The 19,275-nt window shown below is 32.8% G+C and overlaps 1 protein-coding gene across 1 annotated transcript in view; it reads right to left on the bottom strand.

The window, feature by feature from the left end:
- Positions 1–19,275, bottom strand: part of LOC118201805 (potassium channel subfamily T member 2-like) — a 459,181-nt gene that overhangs the window by 95,581 nt on the left and 344,325 nt on the right. Inside the window, exons 14-16 of the mRNA XM_085825117.1 lie at positions 12,336–12,444; positions 11,431–11,539; positions 7,902–8,051 (exon numbers count right to left, since the gene is read on the bottom strand). Coding sequence (XP_085681243.1) covers positions 7,902–8,051; positions 11,431–11,539; positions 12,336–12,444 — 368 coding nt within the window. The remainder of the gene's footprint in view (positions 1–7,901; positions 8,052–11,430; positions 11,540–12,335; positions 12,445–19,275) is intronic.

The raw sequence follows: 19,275 nt of genomic DNA, 5'->3' as shown, positions 1-19,275 counted from the left end.
CTACTTAATGGCTGGATAAGTCAGCAGATTCTGTGGACAAGTAAGAATAATTATATAAACGACACCAACATTCTGGATTCAATAAACAACGAGGATACGATGTTTACTAAATGAATTAAGAAGTTTTAAAACATAAAAAATCAACTCATTTTTTCCTAAAATGTATTTTTGTGCGTAGCGTATTTTCATTATATCCTTAAAATTCTAATTTAGAATGTAATTGTCAAGAACTGAATCCTAATCATCAGTAATATAATAAGTAATTATTGCTGTTATTAATAAATCCTTCTTATAAAGTAATTGCAAATATTTCAAAAAACTTTCTATCTGAATGCAAACATTTTTCTATGCAAATATTTTTAATTTTATATTAATCAAGATTGCACACCATATTACTTATTTCCACTTCAATTCTTACCGTCAGTTCTAGTAGAATTTACAAATCAATTATATTTAATTAAGGATTGAATTGGATTATTTAATTATGGCAAAGCACACGAGGGCTATCTGCCTAAAGGGAGGGATGCCTTCGTGGAGGACTTTCTAAGGGAAACTGGCTCGTATACACGTTACACATGGGGAAAACCACGAAACCGCCCATGCGGCCAGCCCGTTCGCGGGATTCGAAACTCGAACCGAACTACCAGTGTTCAGCGTCTTTACCGCTCGGCTGTTGGTGGGCTATTTAATTAAGGAATGACCATCTAAGTTAAGAAACAGCGTACCGTAACAACATTTCAATTATTGGTTCCGTATCTTTCATGTTACTCTCGATTGGCTAGCTACAGGATTTTTAATGAGTATTCGGATTTTACTAGTAACTTCACTTGGAAATCGCGCTTAAACTAGGTTAGTTGGTTATTTGAACATAGAAAGAACATGGGAGCTATTTGATTAAGATGCTTTCATAGAGAATCTTTGTAAAGAGAACCTAAAAAACTACGAAAACCAACCATGCAGCCTGGGTTAGACTGAGCAGCAAACAATTAGTATTTAACAATATTTTCTTTTTCAAATGCTAGGCAACTGATGAGGCTCCAATTAAATCTCCAATTTAATATTTTATTTGTAAATATTTAAAATATTGTTGTATTCTTTGACACAAAAAGCAGAATTTAAGTTTTCTTAACTCGTTAGTAAACTACCAAGCCGTAGTGCAAATGAATATTCAATTTCTTTGGCAATAATTGTATTCACTTAATATTCTTGGAATATGAGCTAAAGAAGGAACGTTCTCGGAAGGTTAAAGAAGTGTTTAAATCCAGTGATATTAGGTTTGTCTTACAAGCTCAGGATCAAAACGATTCTGCAATTGCCAGAGTAGTTGACTTGTAAATGGATGTGAATTAAGCAGATGACTTTTAATCTTACGTTATTCAGCGAGAAAACGTATTCCAAATGTTTTGTATTGCATGACAATGCATCTTTTCATTATTCAATAACCAGTCGGAGAACCGCTTGTGTTCGGAAAATAAGTATGTATATTCAATCGTCCTGCATGTTCTTCAAATTTGTCTTCTTGTGATTTTTCTTCTTTCTCAAAAACTAAAGTTGCCTCTCAAAGGAACGTTTTTTGACATTGAAGAGACAAAATTAATATGACATCTACTTTTAGAGGCATGTGAAAAACAGATCTCTACAAACCTTCTCTTCCATTACATGTTGCGCAGTCAGACAAAAAGTTACATCAGCGTAAATTCTATAATCTATTTTTATTACACTCTGACTACTTTATTAACATACAGTGAATATATACTAAATCTTTAACTTTAGCTTAAGTAATTCGGAATTTTTGACGGAATTGTTGTCGGAACTAGGACTTAGAAGATAAGTCAAATTAAATATTTCGATAACCCAGTAAATTCAAGTTCGAAATTTCAATATTTTATTTTCGGAGAGAGGGGAAATGTTTTCAGTTTTGGTCCATTATACTAAGTATATTTGCTTCGATTTTTTATTTTTCCATAAAAGCGAAAATTTTACGCATGGTATACATATAACGCATAGCTTCAAATTAAAATTTAATAATATACAGAGTGGTTATAATTAAAGTTCCACATTGAAACGGTCATAAAAGGAAAACTACTGGATCAAATGTTATCAAACTTGGAAATCGTGTAAAGGAGGTCATGGGAATTTATTTTTCGCGAAAAAAAGGAAGTTCGAAACCTCACCACCAGGGAGGGAAATGGCGCTGTATGCAATATTGTTAAACGAAATATGGGTCGGAATCTAACTTAACCTTTTGTTAAACGGGTTTAATATGTTGTATACCCTTAAGAAACTTTGAAGTAGGCAAATTATTATTTAAAGACGTTAAATTCGATAAATGTCGAGTGCGCCATCCCTGTAAGTGAGAATTTCGTCCGTGAAAACCACGAATTAGCGATTAGAAAATGTGAGATCGCAAATCACTCTCACAAGTGCGTACAATCTGGAAATCGTTTTCTTACAGATCGCTAATTTGTAATTTTTTAAGCCTGAATTCGGCACTAAAACATGAAGATACTGATTCAAAACGCTTTTAATCGATTTGGGCCAAAGAAATCTCTCATGTTATCTATCTAGTTCCATTGCATTCTTCTACTGCATTCGATTGCATAACAGTCATTTCACACAGTTTACTGTTGAATGACAGCTAGTTTTATAACTGAACCATTTTTTTCTGAAGAGCAGTCGACAGCTGGACCACTGTGATTGCAGTTCCTTAGAGCCAATATTAAAATGTTTCGTGATACATGAACTGCAGTAACGTGGCATTTTAGATACTACGATTTTTATGCAGGGCTGGGCACCACCTCAAGAGTGTCGCATAGTTACTTAGGCAACATTTCACAAATGAACGTCTTATAGGCCAACACTTCCCCTCTTCCCACCAGACCTCAACCTCTGTGACTTTTGTCTATGAGGTTATCTCAAAAGCACTGTTTATGGTGATAATCTAAACAATTTGGCAGAAATGAAAAAAGTGATACACTGATAACATTCCTCCTGATATGCTATGTGTAACGTGTATACGAACCAGTTTCCCTTAAAAAGTCCTCCACGAAGGAATCCCTCCCTTAAGGCAGATAGCCTTCGAGTGCTTTGCCGTAATCTAATAAACCAAACCAAAACCAAACCTGATATGCTAAGAGCTGCTGTTGAGAATGCAGTAACATGATTTAACTTGCTTTCGGAAAATGCTGGACGCTACATTGAACATGCTTTGTAACACGTTTCGGAAAATATTAAACACATTTTAAACAGATTTTTTCGTGTCTTATTTCATTTAACAATATTGTATACAGCGCCATTTTTCCCCTGATGGTGAGTTTTTGAACTCTTTTTTTTTTCGCCGAAAATAAATTCTCATAACCTCCTTTACACGATTCCCAAGTTTGATAACATTTGGTCCGGTAGTTTTCCTTTTATGACCATTTCAAAGTGGAACTTTAATAATAACCACCATGTAAAATAAGCTTTAAAAGTCTGACAGTTTGGTTCAAGTCCCAACTTTAAAAAATATATATATAAATATAAATTTTTATATTAATTCTCTTAGAAAGCATGTTTTAAGAAGCTAATTTTTTCTCTCGCGTTATAGATTGTATAAAAAAACATGATCTTTAATATGATTTAGATTGTTTCAGCCGATATAAGAATCGGGTTACTCTGTGGTACAGAATAAACCCTGCTGGACTGTTTTATTTCTTTGTCATTTAGCAAAAATCTTTTAATTAAATTATTTATCCTTTGGACTTCGCTTTAAACTTTATTTATAGCTAAAATGACTAGAAAATGAAAAGCTGTCTTTAGCTGAAACGCAATTCATATAATTGATATTTCAAAAAATTGACAAGAATGCAAAATGTATGGAAGTCTAGCAGTCGAAAAATCTTAATTTTCTTGTGTGAGCACTGAAAATAACTGTAGAAGGAAAGAAGAAAGTTAGGGAGAAAAGTAAGCAAAAATTTGCAGGGAAATTTGGCTGTCAGACGTACCAAGATGTTCAAAAAGTTGGACGCTTTCGAATATACTTTCAGGATGCTTCAAAGAATTTAGGTGTTCAAAGAGAAAACACTTGGACGAGTACACCAGCAAATACCATCAATTGAGCTTGTGTTAACAGAAAAGACAAAACGATATCATTGCAGATTAAAGTGAAGAGCGACTGGTTTTAAACTATATGGTTGTGTAAATTACGTTATAGAACATCATATCGTATCATAAATGGTGAAACCCATGATTTCCTCAGTCGAATTATTTGAAGATTCAGGAGTTTATCCAGTGATGTATGTGGATGTCACTTAAAGATGTTTTTTTTCCCTTCCTGATGAACTAGCGGCCGAGCCGTAAAGTCGCTGAACACTGGTAGTTCAGTCCGAGGTTCGAATCCCGCGAACGGGCTGGCTGCATGGGCGTTTTCGTGGTTTTCCGCATGTGTAACGTGTATGCGAGCCAGTTTCCCTTAGAAAGTCCTCCAGGAAGGCATCCCTCCCCTTAGGCAGATAGCCGTAGTGTGCTTTGTCATAATAAAATAAACCAAAACCTTTTGATGAAACCAGTCTTTCCTTTCATCTCATAGCTTCAAAATGTTTAGCCTCTAAAGACTGATAATGGCTCTGACGAAATACTTCGTGAAGAACTTTCTAAGGGAAACCAGCTGTCATACGCGGTACACATGAGAAAATCCACGAAAACGCCCATGCTACCAGCCCGTTTACCGGGGTCGAACCCCGGAGTGAACTACCAGTGTTCAGCAACTTTACCCCTCGGCCGTTTGTGGGCCTTTATGAAATGGAAGGCGATAACTTTATTTAAAATGATTGTCAGAAATACCAAAATGTTTCGAAAAGTTGGATACTTTTCAATATACTTTCAGAATGCTTAAAGAAACAGAGAAGAAAAATAAATTTTTTCGTAAAATTTAGTATTCGTATTTTTTTAAATTTAAAACTTTTCAATCTTATGATATTTGATTCTTGCGATTTCAAAAATAAAATATTTGACTGAAATATGAATAACATTTTAAGAAGCCAAATGTAGGATAAAATTGTGTAAAGCAATGGGCACAACGATAAAACTGTTTAAAGCAGTGTATGCAAGTCATCCTAAGTTAAAATATCGGTTATACATCTCTCTTATTTATATATATTTTTTCTGAACGGAACATTGAAAGGCGTGTAAAACTGTGCTTTACTGTATTTTCTCTTTTAATATAGTATGCAGTTTTCAAACGCATCGTAGTCTGGGTTACAAAGTATTCTTCCGAAAAAAACGCAGTTCAAATAAATAAAATCAAATTCTGGAAAATTGATATTAATAAATATATTTAAAATGCTCAGTTCGAAGGAATAAATAGAAAATTTTAAAACAATTACCTGAAGAGACAATGCAACACAAACAATTAAAATAAAAGTATAAAAATTTAAAAATGACCTAAAATAATAGCTATGACGAAAAATATATATAAAGAAAACTATTTGAAAAAAAAAAAAAAAAAAAAAAATAAACGCTGCACCTTTATTTACGCAGTTCGAATAGGTAAATAGAAATTTTTAAAACAGTTAAACAGTTATTCGAGGGAAAAAAAAAAAAAAAAAAAACGTGCAACTTAAACAATTAAAATGAAATTCGAAAAGAAAAAATTACTTAAAATAATAAGTTATAATTAAAAATATAATATAAAGAATATTATTTGGAAAAAAGGAACGATGGTGACTTTTTTTCCTAAGGAAACTAGGTTGCCATATATTAAGAAGTTCGCCAAGTGAAGTATTCTTGGCGCAAACTGACAAAAAAGTGCCAACATAAATTTGTGAATTTCTCCGTAAATTTCGCTCCAAATTTTACAAAATTTCATATTTAGGCGTAATTTGAGTCGTAGAATCGAAATATGTAAAAAAATTGGTATGTTATTTCAGAAAAAGTCCGATTTTGTGTCAAAATACCTATGTTAGAATAGTGCTACTAATATATATCCTAAGTCGCGCTTTCGAGACAAGAAGAACGCAATTTGAATTTTGTCAATCGGCCCAGTAGATCGGGAGATATAGGACTGTCCCATTTTTTTTTTTTGAGCAGTGTACGTAAAAACTATCTGCATTTCTCTTTTCTTGGCGTGTTGGCGAAACTTTTTTATTGCTCGATATTGATCGGTTGTTCGGGGGCCGAAAATTCTTTGGTTTAATCGAAACTTACTCTAGTTAAAGTATGAAACTCTGTGATTAGTTCGTCACATAATTTAAGTCATGAAATTACTTCAAGTAAATGACTTATTTGATAAGTCGTCCAATTTGAGTGCGGGAAGAGAACAACTGCATTATATAAAGACATTTTTGAACTTCCGATTCTTTTAATTTTTTATGGTCCCGCGTATAAGTCGACCCCCCACTTTGAAGTCTTTTTTTTGTCCAAAATATCTCGACTTATACGCGGGTATATACGGTATATACGAATGGAACTTATGGTAAATACGCAATTGCTTTTATGCTTCACAAGTATAATTAATAAAGATTAAGTTAATGTAATGTTTCCTGTTTTGTAATCATTCTTAAACAAAAATTTGCGTAGTTTACAATCGATATTTATACTCTAAGTAATGAAGCAAATTACAACTTAACAAGCTTTAAAACCCCGAACTGTTTACGCCCAGATAACAGAATATTAATTATACGCCCTATTTGTCTACTTTTAAGACTGTACCAAAGTCGTAATTGTGCCAAATTCTCTTCTGGGCATGCGCAATATACGAAATTCGTTTAACATTGATCAACTGAATGTGCAGTTTGCCATTACGCCATCCGTTTACCTCTTACAACGAAATGCTTTCCAACAATTCACATGTAAAAAATCTTCTTTCGAGCGCACATTCGTCCCTTGGACGGGTTCCCCGTGGCTCGTATCTTATTAAGAGATCAGAAAAGATTTTCTTTGTCTCTGCAGTGTACACAGAAAACGAAAAGGATCCTTTGTTCACAATCTAATTGTTTAATTTTTCTTGACGTCTAGAGCTCAACCTCTATTTTCTCAATATTTCTTGTTAAGGAATCCACAACATTTAAAAATAATTCTGAAGCCACAGTTTTTACGTAAAAATATCACTTTGTACATATTTCACAGTAATGTGAACCATTGCTTTTTCAGATTTTATATTCATCCTGAATCAATGAGAATCATTCTTACTTGTCTTGTGCAAAGAGGCTGAAATGGCACGATTTTTAAATACGGATCAGTTAACAGTTGATATGAACTTCATAGTCGAATGGACTGCTAAAATGAGATTAAAGCTTACCAAATTCCAAACAAGGAAGGAAAAGTAAGAGTTCTGTAAGAATCTTATCAAGAAGTTTAATGAAATGAAGAATTTTATTGGATGCCATTATTATGTTAATGAAAAACCTCACTACAAAAATTTTCATCATAAAAAGAAAAAAAGTAATAAAATCCTGAAAACGACGAACTAGTTATAAAGCTTCTAGGTAATGAAGTCGATGTTTGAGATAAGGATAAAAGACATTTTAATCCTAACGATTTAGGGATAAATATTCTGAATTCATATGGTCGAAGGAACGTAGATTTAATTGTACGGCTGAGAGATAAAGATGAAGATGAAATGTAGATTTTGCAGAAGGCTTTTATTGAAAAAGCCGTAATAAATTAGTTGTTGCTAGGGAGTGGAGATCATCCACCACCCTTTTAGTTCGAGCGCCACTGTAGAGACATTAGGTATTTTTTTGGGAGCAGAAGAAGTGAAAAATGAGCAACGTCTTCGCCGGGAATTGAACCGAGGACCTCTGGAATACGCGCCCAGTGAACTCTACAAACAAAATTAAAAATATTTTTGATAACTGGCGCAGGCCTTCGGTTTGAGACCACTGACTTAAGTTTAAGTGGATGTGATTACAGGAAGTACTTACTTTCTGTGCGAATGGAATGACGCATAAGTGAAGCTTTTTCCTGCGTATTCTCCAAAAAACCTGCTGTCTCCAAGCCTGATATGATAGATTTCATTTCCGGAACATTTGCCGTAATCCTTGTGCCATTGCTCCTGAGATGCTTGACCTTCTCTATCAAGAAAAAGTAATAAATTTCATTAACCCGAAGATTTGACTAGAATCTAATAATTATTTCTTAGTTCTTAAATGAAAGCAGAAATTAATAAAGTCGTTTTCAAGTACCACAATATTTACAACTGCTATAGACCGTTAGCACATGCTAACAAACTAACCAACTGCTAAAACATCAACTAACAAAACCTTTAAGACGACTTGAAGATAAGTTAAATTACATTGCTACAAATCAGTCTTTTTTTTAGTGTCTGTTTAGTGGAAACTTGGGCTTCCAACCAACTGTTTTGGGGTTCCGCAGTTCGAAATCAATATTCAATTTTTCAGTTACTATACAGACCGCAGAACTAAACGTCTGAAATAATTACTGCTTTTTCTTTCTTATTACCCCCCTTTTTTAACTAATATTATCTTCCGAAAGTCGAAAGGGGAAAATTATGGGAATAATTTAATTTCCGAAAGATTCGGTTACAGTAAGAACATAACAAATGAAAAGGAGTCACGGATAAACTACAGGTAACTACAAAAATATTATTTCTTAAAAGAAACCTCATAGCAATATTAACTCACAATATTTAATATGATACCTTCATTTCTACTTCCTGTAATTATTATCTCGCCTGTTCTTATTGTTGTCCCTGCTACTCTTTAGGTCTCAGATCATCATCCATAAATAATAAGAAAAGGTGAATGGGTCTGCGAGTCTGCGTAACGTCATTTCGTGTTTGATTCGCTGGTATGGGTCGGTTCTTGTATTAGGTTGGAATAAAATTCAGCGCTTAGAAGAGAAAAGTTCGGCGTGAACTTCGCAGATATGTTGCGAGGGTTTTTATCTTTATGCGTCAATTACTACGTGAACGAATCCGTTTTAAAATTTAGGAGAGCTCCTTCTCTGAATGAACTGCGGAAAGGGAAAATTATGGAAATATTTAAAAAACGTTTCCTGGTCTTGTAAACCATTTGCTGCCAGGTTTTGTAATGAGCGATAAGCAGCAGAAACTTTTAAAATTAGTTATTTCATTAAGTATTTTATGTTTTTATGGATCTATAATTAATTTATATTTATAAATTACATATTTATTTAAGTAATGTAAATTAATAATGTCGTTTTCAAGTTTCGACTTAAATTCCCAAAAGTGCTTGAACTACAACGGTAGCTTAGTAAATAACTTAAAAATTTAAAATAATTCATGCATAAAATACGCAGATAAAAAAAGTTCAGTTTTGTTTTATCTACCTTTTTCTGTCACGCTTTAAGTTTATGTTTTTGAGTTTATTCACATACTGATAAACAGAACCAGAAAATAAGGCGGAAACATAAACAGGAGTTTTTTTTAGTTTTTGTTTCCATGGGTACGTAAGAAAATTGAGAATGTGGCTGCTGTTGACTCTCTAGGGTTACGGTTTACCGGATGCGAGAACGAAAAGTAAAAAGGAAGCATGTATGGAGTTTATCGCCTTTTTCAATTCAGATAGAAATAAAGTAGAACGCAGTGAGAATGAATTCCAAACACAAATGCATTTCGCAAGAGCATACTTTATTCAACCAATTTTGGCTTGAAAACGTGCAGTGGATTTTATTTTTATTGGCATTAAAAGCATCTATAGCTGGGGTGGCGAGACTTCATATCAGCTAGAACTGCATGTTGGAATTGAGGAAAGTTCCAGAGCCTCAGCTAGATTTCTAAATTCTAAATTTCTAGACACAACTCGGTGCTACTTTGGTAGACAGTTGCACGGATTTGGGCGATTTTTTGGCGATTTTTCTTTTGGCGAGTAATAAAACTTATGGTAAACCCATTGCTGGATAAGTTATTTATGGTAACCGATACTTAGTTGTCATTTTATTAAAAAAATAATGCGTTTTATTATGCATAACTTCCGTGTTTTAAATATTATTTATGGCTTCTAAATATTAAAAATCAATTTAATTTTACATTTTTATTTGAAATAAAAATTTTGTTGTTTATGATATTTTATATAATTTTATGTTGTGGATGATGTAATCAATGACGTCACCTTACTTAAGTAATTGGTTTTATTAATATCTATAAATTTAATCTATTGTTTTAAACATTATTTATGGCTGTTAAATATTAAAATACAATTTAATTTTGCATTTTTTTAAAAAATTATTTTTACGAAGGATTATTTAAATAATTTTAATTCTATGCGTGATGTAATCAGCTCCCTGATTGGTTACTGAATATTTGTGCATTACCGCGCCATTTTAAAATTTTATTATTCATCTCTTCGAATTCCTCAGATTTCAAATGGAATGGATATCTCCGTTTCGAAGATGAATGTTGTTATTGGTAATTACCAAGAATTATTGGTATTGGAATAAAAAAATTGCCCTTTGAGACCTTATTTTGGCCAACCTGTCTTTCCTAATCAAAGATTTATTTATAAATTGTTAATAGCGTCAGAGGAAATTTATTTTAAATTTTTGACGGAAACCTCGCTAATTGCTTCTTCAATGAAGTGCGAGATATGTGGATAACAGATGAAGATGGTTAAAAGAGCCGATTCAACTATGATTTCGATTTTTCTTGTGGTACTTTTGTGGTAAACAACAAAATTTTTATTTCAAATAAAAATGTAAAATTAAATTGATTTTTAATATTTAGAAGCCATAAATAATATTTAAAACACGGAAGTTATGCATAATAAAACGCATTATTTTTTTAATAAAATGACAACAAAGTATCGCTTACCATAAATAACTTATCCAGCAATGGGTTTACCAAAGTTGTATTACTCGCCAAAAGAAAAATCGCCAAAAAAATCGCCAAAATCCGTGCAACCGTCTACCAAAGTAGCACCTAGAAATCTTTATACGCTATTACTATGTTGCGCAGTTGCATGAGTTACCAAAAAAAAAAAAAAAGGGGGGGGGAGGAAAGTGATGCACAGTTACATAGGTATTATGAAAATTGGTTAACACCATAGACCTGTTATATGTACATTACAGCTCTATGGTTAACACTGTCAGTCACACTAAACAAAAGAAGCCTGCAATTTAAATACGAGTAATATAATACAGAGTATTTCAGATATAAATGTGGAAGTATGTAATTACGTAGATAATACGGCGACGCATATAATTCACAGTTACGTAGGCAGTTGCATAGATAATACACAGTAATATTTTCAGTGAATAAAAGTAGATTTCTACTATTAGTACACCAAGAATGAAAAACAATACTTATCATCATAATAGCTTGCAACCTTAAGAACTAAATATGTGGTTATAATAACATGGATTATATAGTTAGTAAATGTAGTTAATTTTAATTTTAATTTAGTCTCTTTTGTAAATCTAGTTACGCTTTATTGTTTAGTTACTGAAAAGATATTCCTAAAAAATTATACTCACTGTCCTCTAGATGTGTGCAGCAGAAGTGTGACCAAGGTTGATGTTCCTGGACATAAGCAATTATTGGCAAGAAGGGCATATTTGAATTCATCTTCACATACAACGTGCTCTGGAAAAGAAGAAATGCTTACTGCTCAGTTTAAAAACAAATTACATTCACGTAAAACTTAAAATTATATTTCTCTTTTTAATGCAGTACAGTATCGTCGAAGTTTGTCATTGGAAAAGAATTGTTCAACAACATTAATTATAGGGATAAATATTTTATACGTGAAATAAAATTCACCAAATAAAATGCTTAAAGTAACTACAGTGAAACTTCAGTAGCATATCAGAATTTTACTGTTTGCACCACCAAATACAGCGGACAAAATCTTTCTAAAGAAATTTGTATGAAAATTGTAACTTAATTTCTAAATTTTGGGCAGTTTTTTTTTTAAATCGCTGGACTTTTTGGACAATATAATTTTAAAATTTCAGCATCTAAAACTGTATTGAATATAAAGCTTCCAAATTTTCACACAATATAAAACAAATTTTTCGCACTCTTTTGAGACAAGAATAAAAAAAAAAAAAAAAAAAAAAAAAAAAAAAAAAAAAACGGATTGCAATCTCAAATCAAATAGTCTAAAAAATACGAAAATTTTTCACAATTTTCCATAAACTTAAGTTCTGATATGCTTAGCCTTTTTTCATCAAAAAAAGATATGCGCGAAAACTTTTAAACATTAACTAAAAAAAATCTAAATCGAATTTTGAAGAAACATACAAAAGTCTACTCACAGTGAAACACCATGAGTGACCTAAATAAGTATATAATGAAATATTTCTTCTAACAACCACGAAATGAGCCATGATAATGATAGTCTTATTTATGGTAAAAATTAGAATCTGAAATGACTCACCAGCAAATGCAACGTGCACTTTATTTTCAGGACGGAAGATCTGCACGTACTGAGGAACGTTGGGCGCGAAATCTCGAACTGCCCACGATCTGAGGATAGTGTGCTCATCCTAAAAAAAAAAAAAAAAAAAAAAAAAAAAAAAAAAACATAGACAAAATATGTCATTCAAAAACATCCTACTGAACATAAATGTCCAGAGCAATTACATGAAATACTCGTAATTCCTTAAAACGAATCATTAAAGCATTGGAGATGCTAAGGCAACTAGAATCAGAGTAATATTCGATGGATTAAATATAGAACTTCCTTCTGCAACTACAGAAGTGCAGATGATGAAAGAGAAGTTCACACTCAGGCAATAACAATGAGAGGAAGAAAGTCCTACTGGTGTCATCTATTGACGAAAAATGAATGCGACTATGAAATAATTTCCCTAAGAGTACAGACGAATTAAATTGGGATCGTTAACTAGAACTGGAAGAAATTTACGAACGTGACACACCTCTAGAAAATCTAATTTTCCACAGAAAGATGGTTTTTGAACAATTTTGGCTACAGAAAAATGGAAAATATGATTTTCAAGGCAGCAATGTTGGTAACAGGGATTTATGTATTTCTCGTATCCTAATATACGCCTCATGTCCCTTAGAGAAAAATTATAAAGCTGACCTATTTCGACCAATGTAAATTAAACCTCATTGGCAAAGAATTCTCTCTCTCGGTATATATATATATATATATACCGCAGGATCTTGTTATTGCCTCAGCACAGGCTTCTCTTTCCTCATTTGCACCTCTACAGCCGAAGAAGCAGATTCAATATCCCACCAGCAATGTTGGGCAGCAGAAGATTTATGTGTTCCTTTTATCCTAGTATATGCCTCATGTTCCTTAGAGAAAAACTATAAGGCTGCGCTGATTTGACTAATATAAATTAAACCATATTGGCACAGAATCCTATATATACTCTAGGATCTTGTTATCAGAGCACAGGCCTTTGTTTCATCATTTGCACTTCTGCATATGAAGAAGCAGGTTCAATATTTAAACCTTCAAAACTAGTCCTGAAAATGTATGAATTCTACTCTGATTCTATGGCAGTTGGCTTATAATCGTTATTAAGGTATTATTTTAACTCCGATTCTATAAGGTACTTCATTAATTTAGTTTTTGTCAGAAGTTTAGATAGAAAATGCTTCAGTGTACTTAGGCATATTGAAATAAACTCACAATTATTAGTTACATAATTTATACTTGCATAAGGAATTATCATAAAACTATGGAAAAACAGAAAGAGAAAGTTCAATTTGACACAGATTGAAAGTTTGCTGATTTCACGAACTACTGCCGTAAGTCCGTTTTTTATGTGTAAAATGTTTTTGCAGTGGGCGCGAAGTCAATAGGCAAATAAATGAGATAATGAATATTCGACAAAAGAAAACGAACATAATGCGATATGTCGAGAAAAGGAGAAATAAGAAAAAAAGAGAAAGCACAAGTATTAGAATTTTGAAAGCGAGGGAAAAATTGCTTTAGAAATGAGGTAAAGAATGAAAGAAGAAAAGTTTGACTCGAATTCATCAGCTAAAAAGATTCTGTGGATAATTTCAGCAGAAATAAAGTCAAAATTACTGTTAAAGGACCAGCCGGAGGGAAGATCCTTTTCCAGCGTAGGATTCGTGCTCCTAAAAGCGAAATTTTAACATTGTCCTAGTTTTTCCAATGTTTATTAACCCACACTGAGTAAAGAAAAAATGTTCCCCAAATTAAGGTCAGTGAGAAGGGAAGAGCAATCAATTTTAATTCATAGTTGAAGATATATTGACATGTGTTTTTTCTATCTAGTGACTATTGATTTAATTGCAAAAAGTTATAAAGTTAAATAAAAGTTATTTCATAAAGTCTCAATTTTCGATTACCGGAAAAATTGTTAGACAAATAATATTTTAATTACGTTAATTATAAAAAGGCCTTTTTACCTTCCAGCTGATTATTGAATGGTAAAGCTGAAACTTTTGATACTAAGATTTTCTGCAGTACAAATATCGGAAGTTTATGCACATGTATTTCATGAACCTATACATAAACACTTTTTTCTAAAAGTTAGCAGTGTCAAATGCTTGCTCACTGCACAATTCGAAAACAGCTAACGGGCCAGAATTATTAATAATTATTAATAAATATTATAATTAAATTATTTTAAGTAATACTAAAATTTATTATCAACAAAATAAAAAATATATTTTAACTAGTTTTAAATTTCGCTTGCTAACTATTTATTAAAAACAAACGTAAACAATTGTTCACTTCCACGCCTGTCGAATTAATTTCTACCTTTTCGTTGGCAACCCTGCGTTGGCAACACGCTTTTGAGATTTGTCGTTCGTAGAATTCGGTCGCTAAAAGCGTAGCTGGCCTGTAACGGTTGTAATTCTTATTTTATGCTTATCTGTACTCCTGAATTATTACTAAATGTTTACGTGTGAATGTTATATCATTAAATGTCTTCAGTTTGATTTAAATACACCAAGAGTCGACTGAATTTATTAAGGATATTTAAAACCGAAACTGCGTCATCCATGTCGGCGCCATTCTGATACGAAGTACGTAAACAACAATAATAGCATAAAAGAAAAAAATCCAAATTTATATTTCTTTTCTATCTGAAATCTGAAGTTTTATACCTACAAGACATTTTCGTTGATTGCAGTTTGTAAATAATAACATTTAAGAGTGGCAATTATTTTAAGTAATTCTAATATGTTTAATTAATCATTAAGTAACTTACTTTAATTTAAATTAAAAGTGAAGAATTACGAAAACTTTCCAAGTGGGAAAATCTTGAGGATAAATAATGACAACATAATCTTCTTCTATAACTTATTAAATTTTTTTCGATATATAAACTGAAATGCATATGTTTGCATGTGAATATTTATCACTATCCAATTGGCGTTTTTTGTTTTTGTAATTAATCTTATTGCGAAAATTAAATATAAATGTATAATCACAAATTAATGCAGATTCCAAACAAAGCGAATATTCTTAGTGAAAAAATTTGTAAATGAGCGTACTTAACGTTTTTCAAGTACGAATAAAAGTTAATCAAATCTGCATCTTTTAATAAGATTTATGTCAAGTGATTAGCTACATTTATTGATCTTTTGGATCTTTTGGATTCATGTTAGTTTTGAATGAAAAGGAAAATCATGCAAACGGGGACTTAAAATATATAAAATTGTGAGATCTTTGCAAAGAATACACAACTAAAATGCATTCGCGGACCGTATAAAATTGCTTTATGGGCCGCCATTTGACTTTACCGATATAAGTGATGACAAAACTAGAATCTTCTGAAAAACAAGGAATGCTGTTACGTAATTTTTTTCAAATTCCAGCGAACTGCCTGATACGACATTGCCTTTCACAGCTATTTGCCGCCATTTTTTTTATTTCTATCACTCGAAACACATATATTTAATTTTACATCTAAATTTTAAATACTAAGATTATCGTCTGCCATTATCTCATTTCTAAAGCTCGTTAAGAACTAAGTTTAAATGATGTTTAGTAATTTGATGTTATTAAGCTCAGACTTTGGTTTATTCTTGATTATAAGAGTTGAGTGTTCCTTGGAAATATTTTCCAAGAAACAAAGTTATTATATGTTGTCGTTTAGGTTCCGTAAATTAGGCAAATTATAAGGATTCAAATAGCGCTATCGCTTGACAGTGCTTCAGGGAATTAATTCTAGTTTAGCAATCTTCTATCGTGAAACAAATAATTATAGGTACTTCCAATACTTTAGAATTTAATGGTTTCCGTACAAAGAGTGAAAGCTTTTAGTAAGCATACTAAGTTATCAGTCAGCAAAAATCATAAATATATTTTATAACTTTGAGGGCCTGGAGCCTTATTTGCACTAAAGGGGTAAGTGAATCAACTCGAGTGCTATGAGATTTTGTTTTGCCTTCTCTATTAAGACAACCTTTCTAGAATTATGTGAGTAAATGCCCGTGGTTGAATAAATAAATACATATCTAAATGCATTAAATATACGGCAAACCCTTGCTGAATGCGGATCTTCGAAATTCAATTCTGTAATTACGCGTTATCTTAATTGTTTTCATTTAATTTGTAATGTTTCTCAGTGTTACTGGTTCAACGAATGTTATAGTTAAAAGCATTGCTAAACTCGAAGATCTAAAAAAAAAAAAAAGTTACCTTACACATATTTTAATTTTACAAAGGAAAGAATTTCTACATATGGGAAATAAATAAATCTGCACTAATTCGTTGCGAATGTTGCTTATAGTTGTCATCAGAATATCAGTGGTAGAAAATATAGCGAATCAGATCAGCAGTATCTGACAACCAAACTGCTCGACCAAACTGGTTGTTTACCGCTAATTCATGGAAAACGGAGATGTAACATCTGCGCTTTCGCTTATGTAACCCGATACATTCTCGATAGGCAGTCTTTTGTTTTTATGAAAAAGGAGTATAAATTAACTGCTATATTTGCATTTTCTTCTTGCATAAAAAAAGTAAAATAATTTAAATTTGGGATCTGCCTTCTACAGAAGTGCAATTAGAGGATTATTTTCAAAGTTATGGGATCCCACTATTAAAAAGTGTGTATTATGGGCCTGCTATGGTCAACTGAATATGACCGAATGTTTTTAAACAGAGCTTTCAATAAAATGGAAGGGTTTAACAGAAGAAGAGAAACTGACAAAAGTCTTTTTATGAAAAGAAAGCACGAAGCGGGTCGAATACTGATTCTTTTATTAAATAAACAGCCTCCCAACAGGTGTAGTGTTTTTCATCGCTGACTGCCGTGCCAAAGGGCCCGGTTTCTAATCTCAGAGAAGGCATGGATGTTTGTAAATGTATAGTGTCCGTGCGGCATGGGGGCATTCTAAATATGTGGGGAGTCGAAAGTCCTCTCGATAGGTTGGTGGTAGGGGGAGAAGGGTGGGAGACCCTCGGACTCGTCGCCTCCCGGGGTGCTGTTTACGAAAATTGGGGGCAGAATTGAGCTAAATCGCACTGTCATCTGTAAGGTGCTCAAGGCTGTTGCCAACGGCAGGCGTAAACTTGCGCTGCTTGCCACGAATAGAGTTTCGTGGTCTTGAGCTTATCAGGTTCAATGTTTCTTCTTACCTTCTTCGGAAACATACAATGACCTGACTAGAACAGAGAGCTTACTAAAGCTATGTTCATTAATTGTAGTAAGTAGACAGGATACAGACGAAGGGTATACAAAACCCTTTATTTTTTTCTTTATGTACAACGACTTCCGTACTTCGGAATACAATGACCCTCCACTCGGGGTCTAACTTAAAAGATATCAAAATAAAACTAAACTCTAATTTAACTTTAGAATAAGATTGGCCTTATAATAACAGGAAGCGTATGTAGCACAGAGACTGTGAACACTACAATACGTTTAATTTATCAAGAGGATTAAAACCTCTGGCCTGGAAGGCAAAGTAGCAACTGCGTAACTTCTAAGGTAAGCGGCCTGCTTCGAACTCACGGCTTCCTCTCTTCTGCTTGGCAAAAAGGCCACACTTAAATACTTGGCGTTCGCCAGACAACTTTGCATAAACTCCTTCACGCTTATAATTCTGGCCGGAAGTAGAAAATAAGAAGTGATAGTAAAGATTTAAAATAAAATAAACGTTAGTAAAACTTAAGATCCTTACATACTTCCCGCCAGAGTTAATTAGTTTGAAACTGAGGTCTAAAACGACCTTGTTGAAAACTTTTAGCTCTAGAAACTAACGCGAGGCCAAACTTTTACAAACGTAACTTAGCTAGAAACTAGAAAATTTTAAAAGAAAGAAATTTGTTACAATAGCAGCTCCCGGAATATACAACAATCTTTTTTCTTTTTCATCTGTACTGCATCAAAACAGGAGCTTTATTCAATTCTGGTTCCTTCCAGAGATCTGGAAGGAAAACTAGTTTAATGAAATGTTACAGAATGACATTGCAAATAACATATAGAATATACTTTTCTTAACATTCTTATTTCATTCATGACTATTTTAATTATCTCTCCCCGTGCTCTCTGACATGTGTTGTAAAAACACCAAACACGAATGTGTTTCTGTCTATGTGTTCAACACTTCCTCCTACAATCAAAACACTAACGTGTTAAAATTCAACATACGAGACCTCTTAACACACCCTAATTTCAACTCTAGACCCTGAGGTACTATTCTGAAAGTGGCTAACTCTAAAGTGTAGCGTCAGAGAGCCTAACTACATCATTCAACCTTTAACACATATTCAGCATGATTTAATCTTTACAGTCACACGAATAACAAAATTTTTTAACATTACTTTCACTTTTACCATATCACGGTATTTCTAAACATTCAAAATAACAGTTCACATGTATACAAGAACATATGAAGATGCCGTTAATTTTACACATTTGAAAACATACATTAGTAGTACATTGTTAACTTCTATTCTTTTCAAAGCAAGTGCCAATTCTTTCTACATTGAAATAATACTACATTTCAAAAAGTCTTTCAGACTAAAACTTCTTTCTTGTTAGAATGTTTTAAATAAAATTTATACAATTTAAGTCTTTATACAACGCTATTATACATCAACTTTAGTTTTACGCGCGAGTAATTGAAAAACATAATAAGAAAATCGGTCACAACTCATTTCTCGCCCTTTTGGCGATAAAGGTAGACCTCGCATGAGGTAAAACTTCTTCAAATCTGCCACTTGCAGTAAGAATGAAAGATTAACTTAAGTTTGTAAAGTAACACAAAATTTTACTTATCTTTGTAATATTCAGACATCCTTTTCTGGGCCCAGTCTTTAAAGGTGCTGCAAACCGTAGCTTGGTTGATCCTCCTTCTTGTACGGGCTCGCCCTTCAGTGCTTTCCTCTGGAAGCTTCCGTTTTTCAC

The sequence above is a fragment of the Stegodyphus dumicola genome, chromosome 10 (assembly GCF_044657685.1).
Source record: "Stegodyphus dumicola isolate Sdum_Otavi_A_Nest chromosome 10, ASM4465768v1".
NCBI lineage: Eukaryota > Metazoa > Arthropoda > Arachnida > Araneae > Eresidae > Stegodyphus > Stegodyphus dumicola.
The sequence above is the reverse complement of the archived record's forward strand: the minus strand, read 5'-3'. Positions and strand labels throughout refer to the sequence as shown.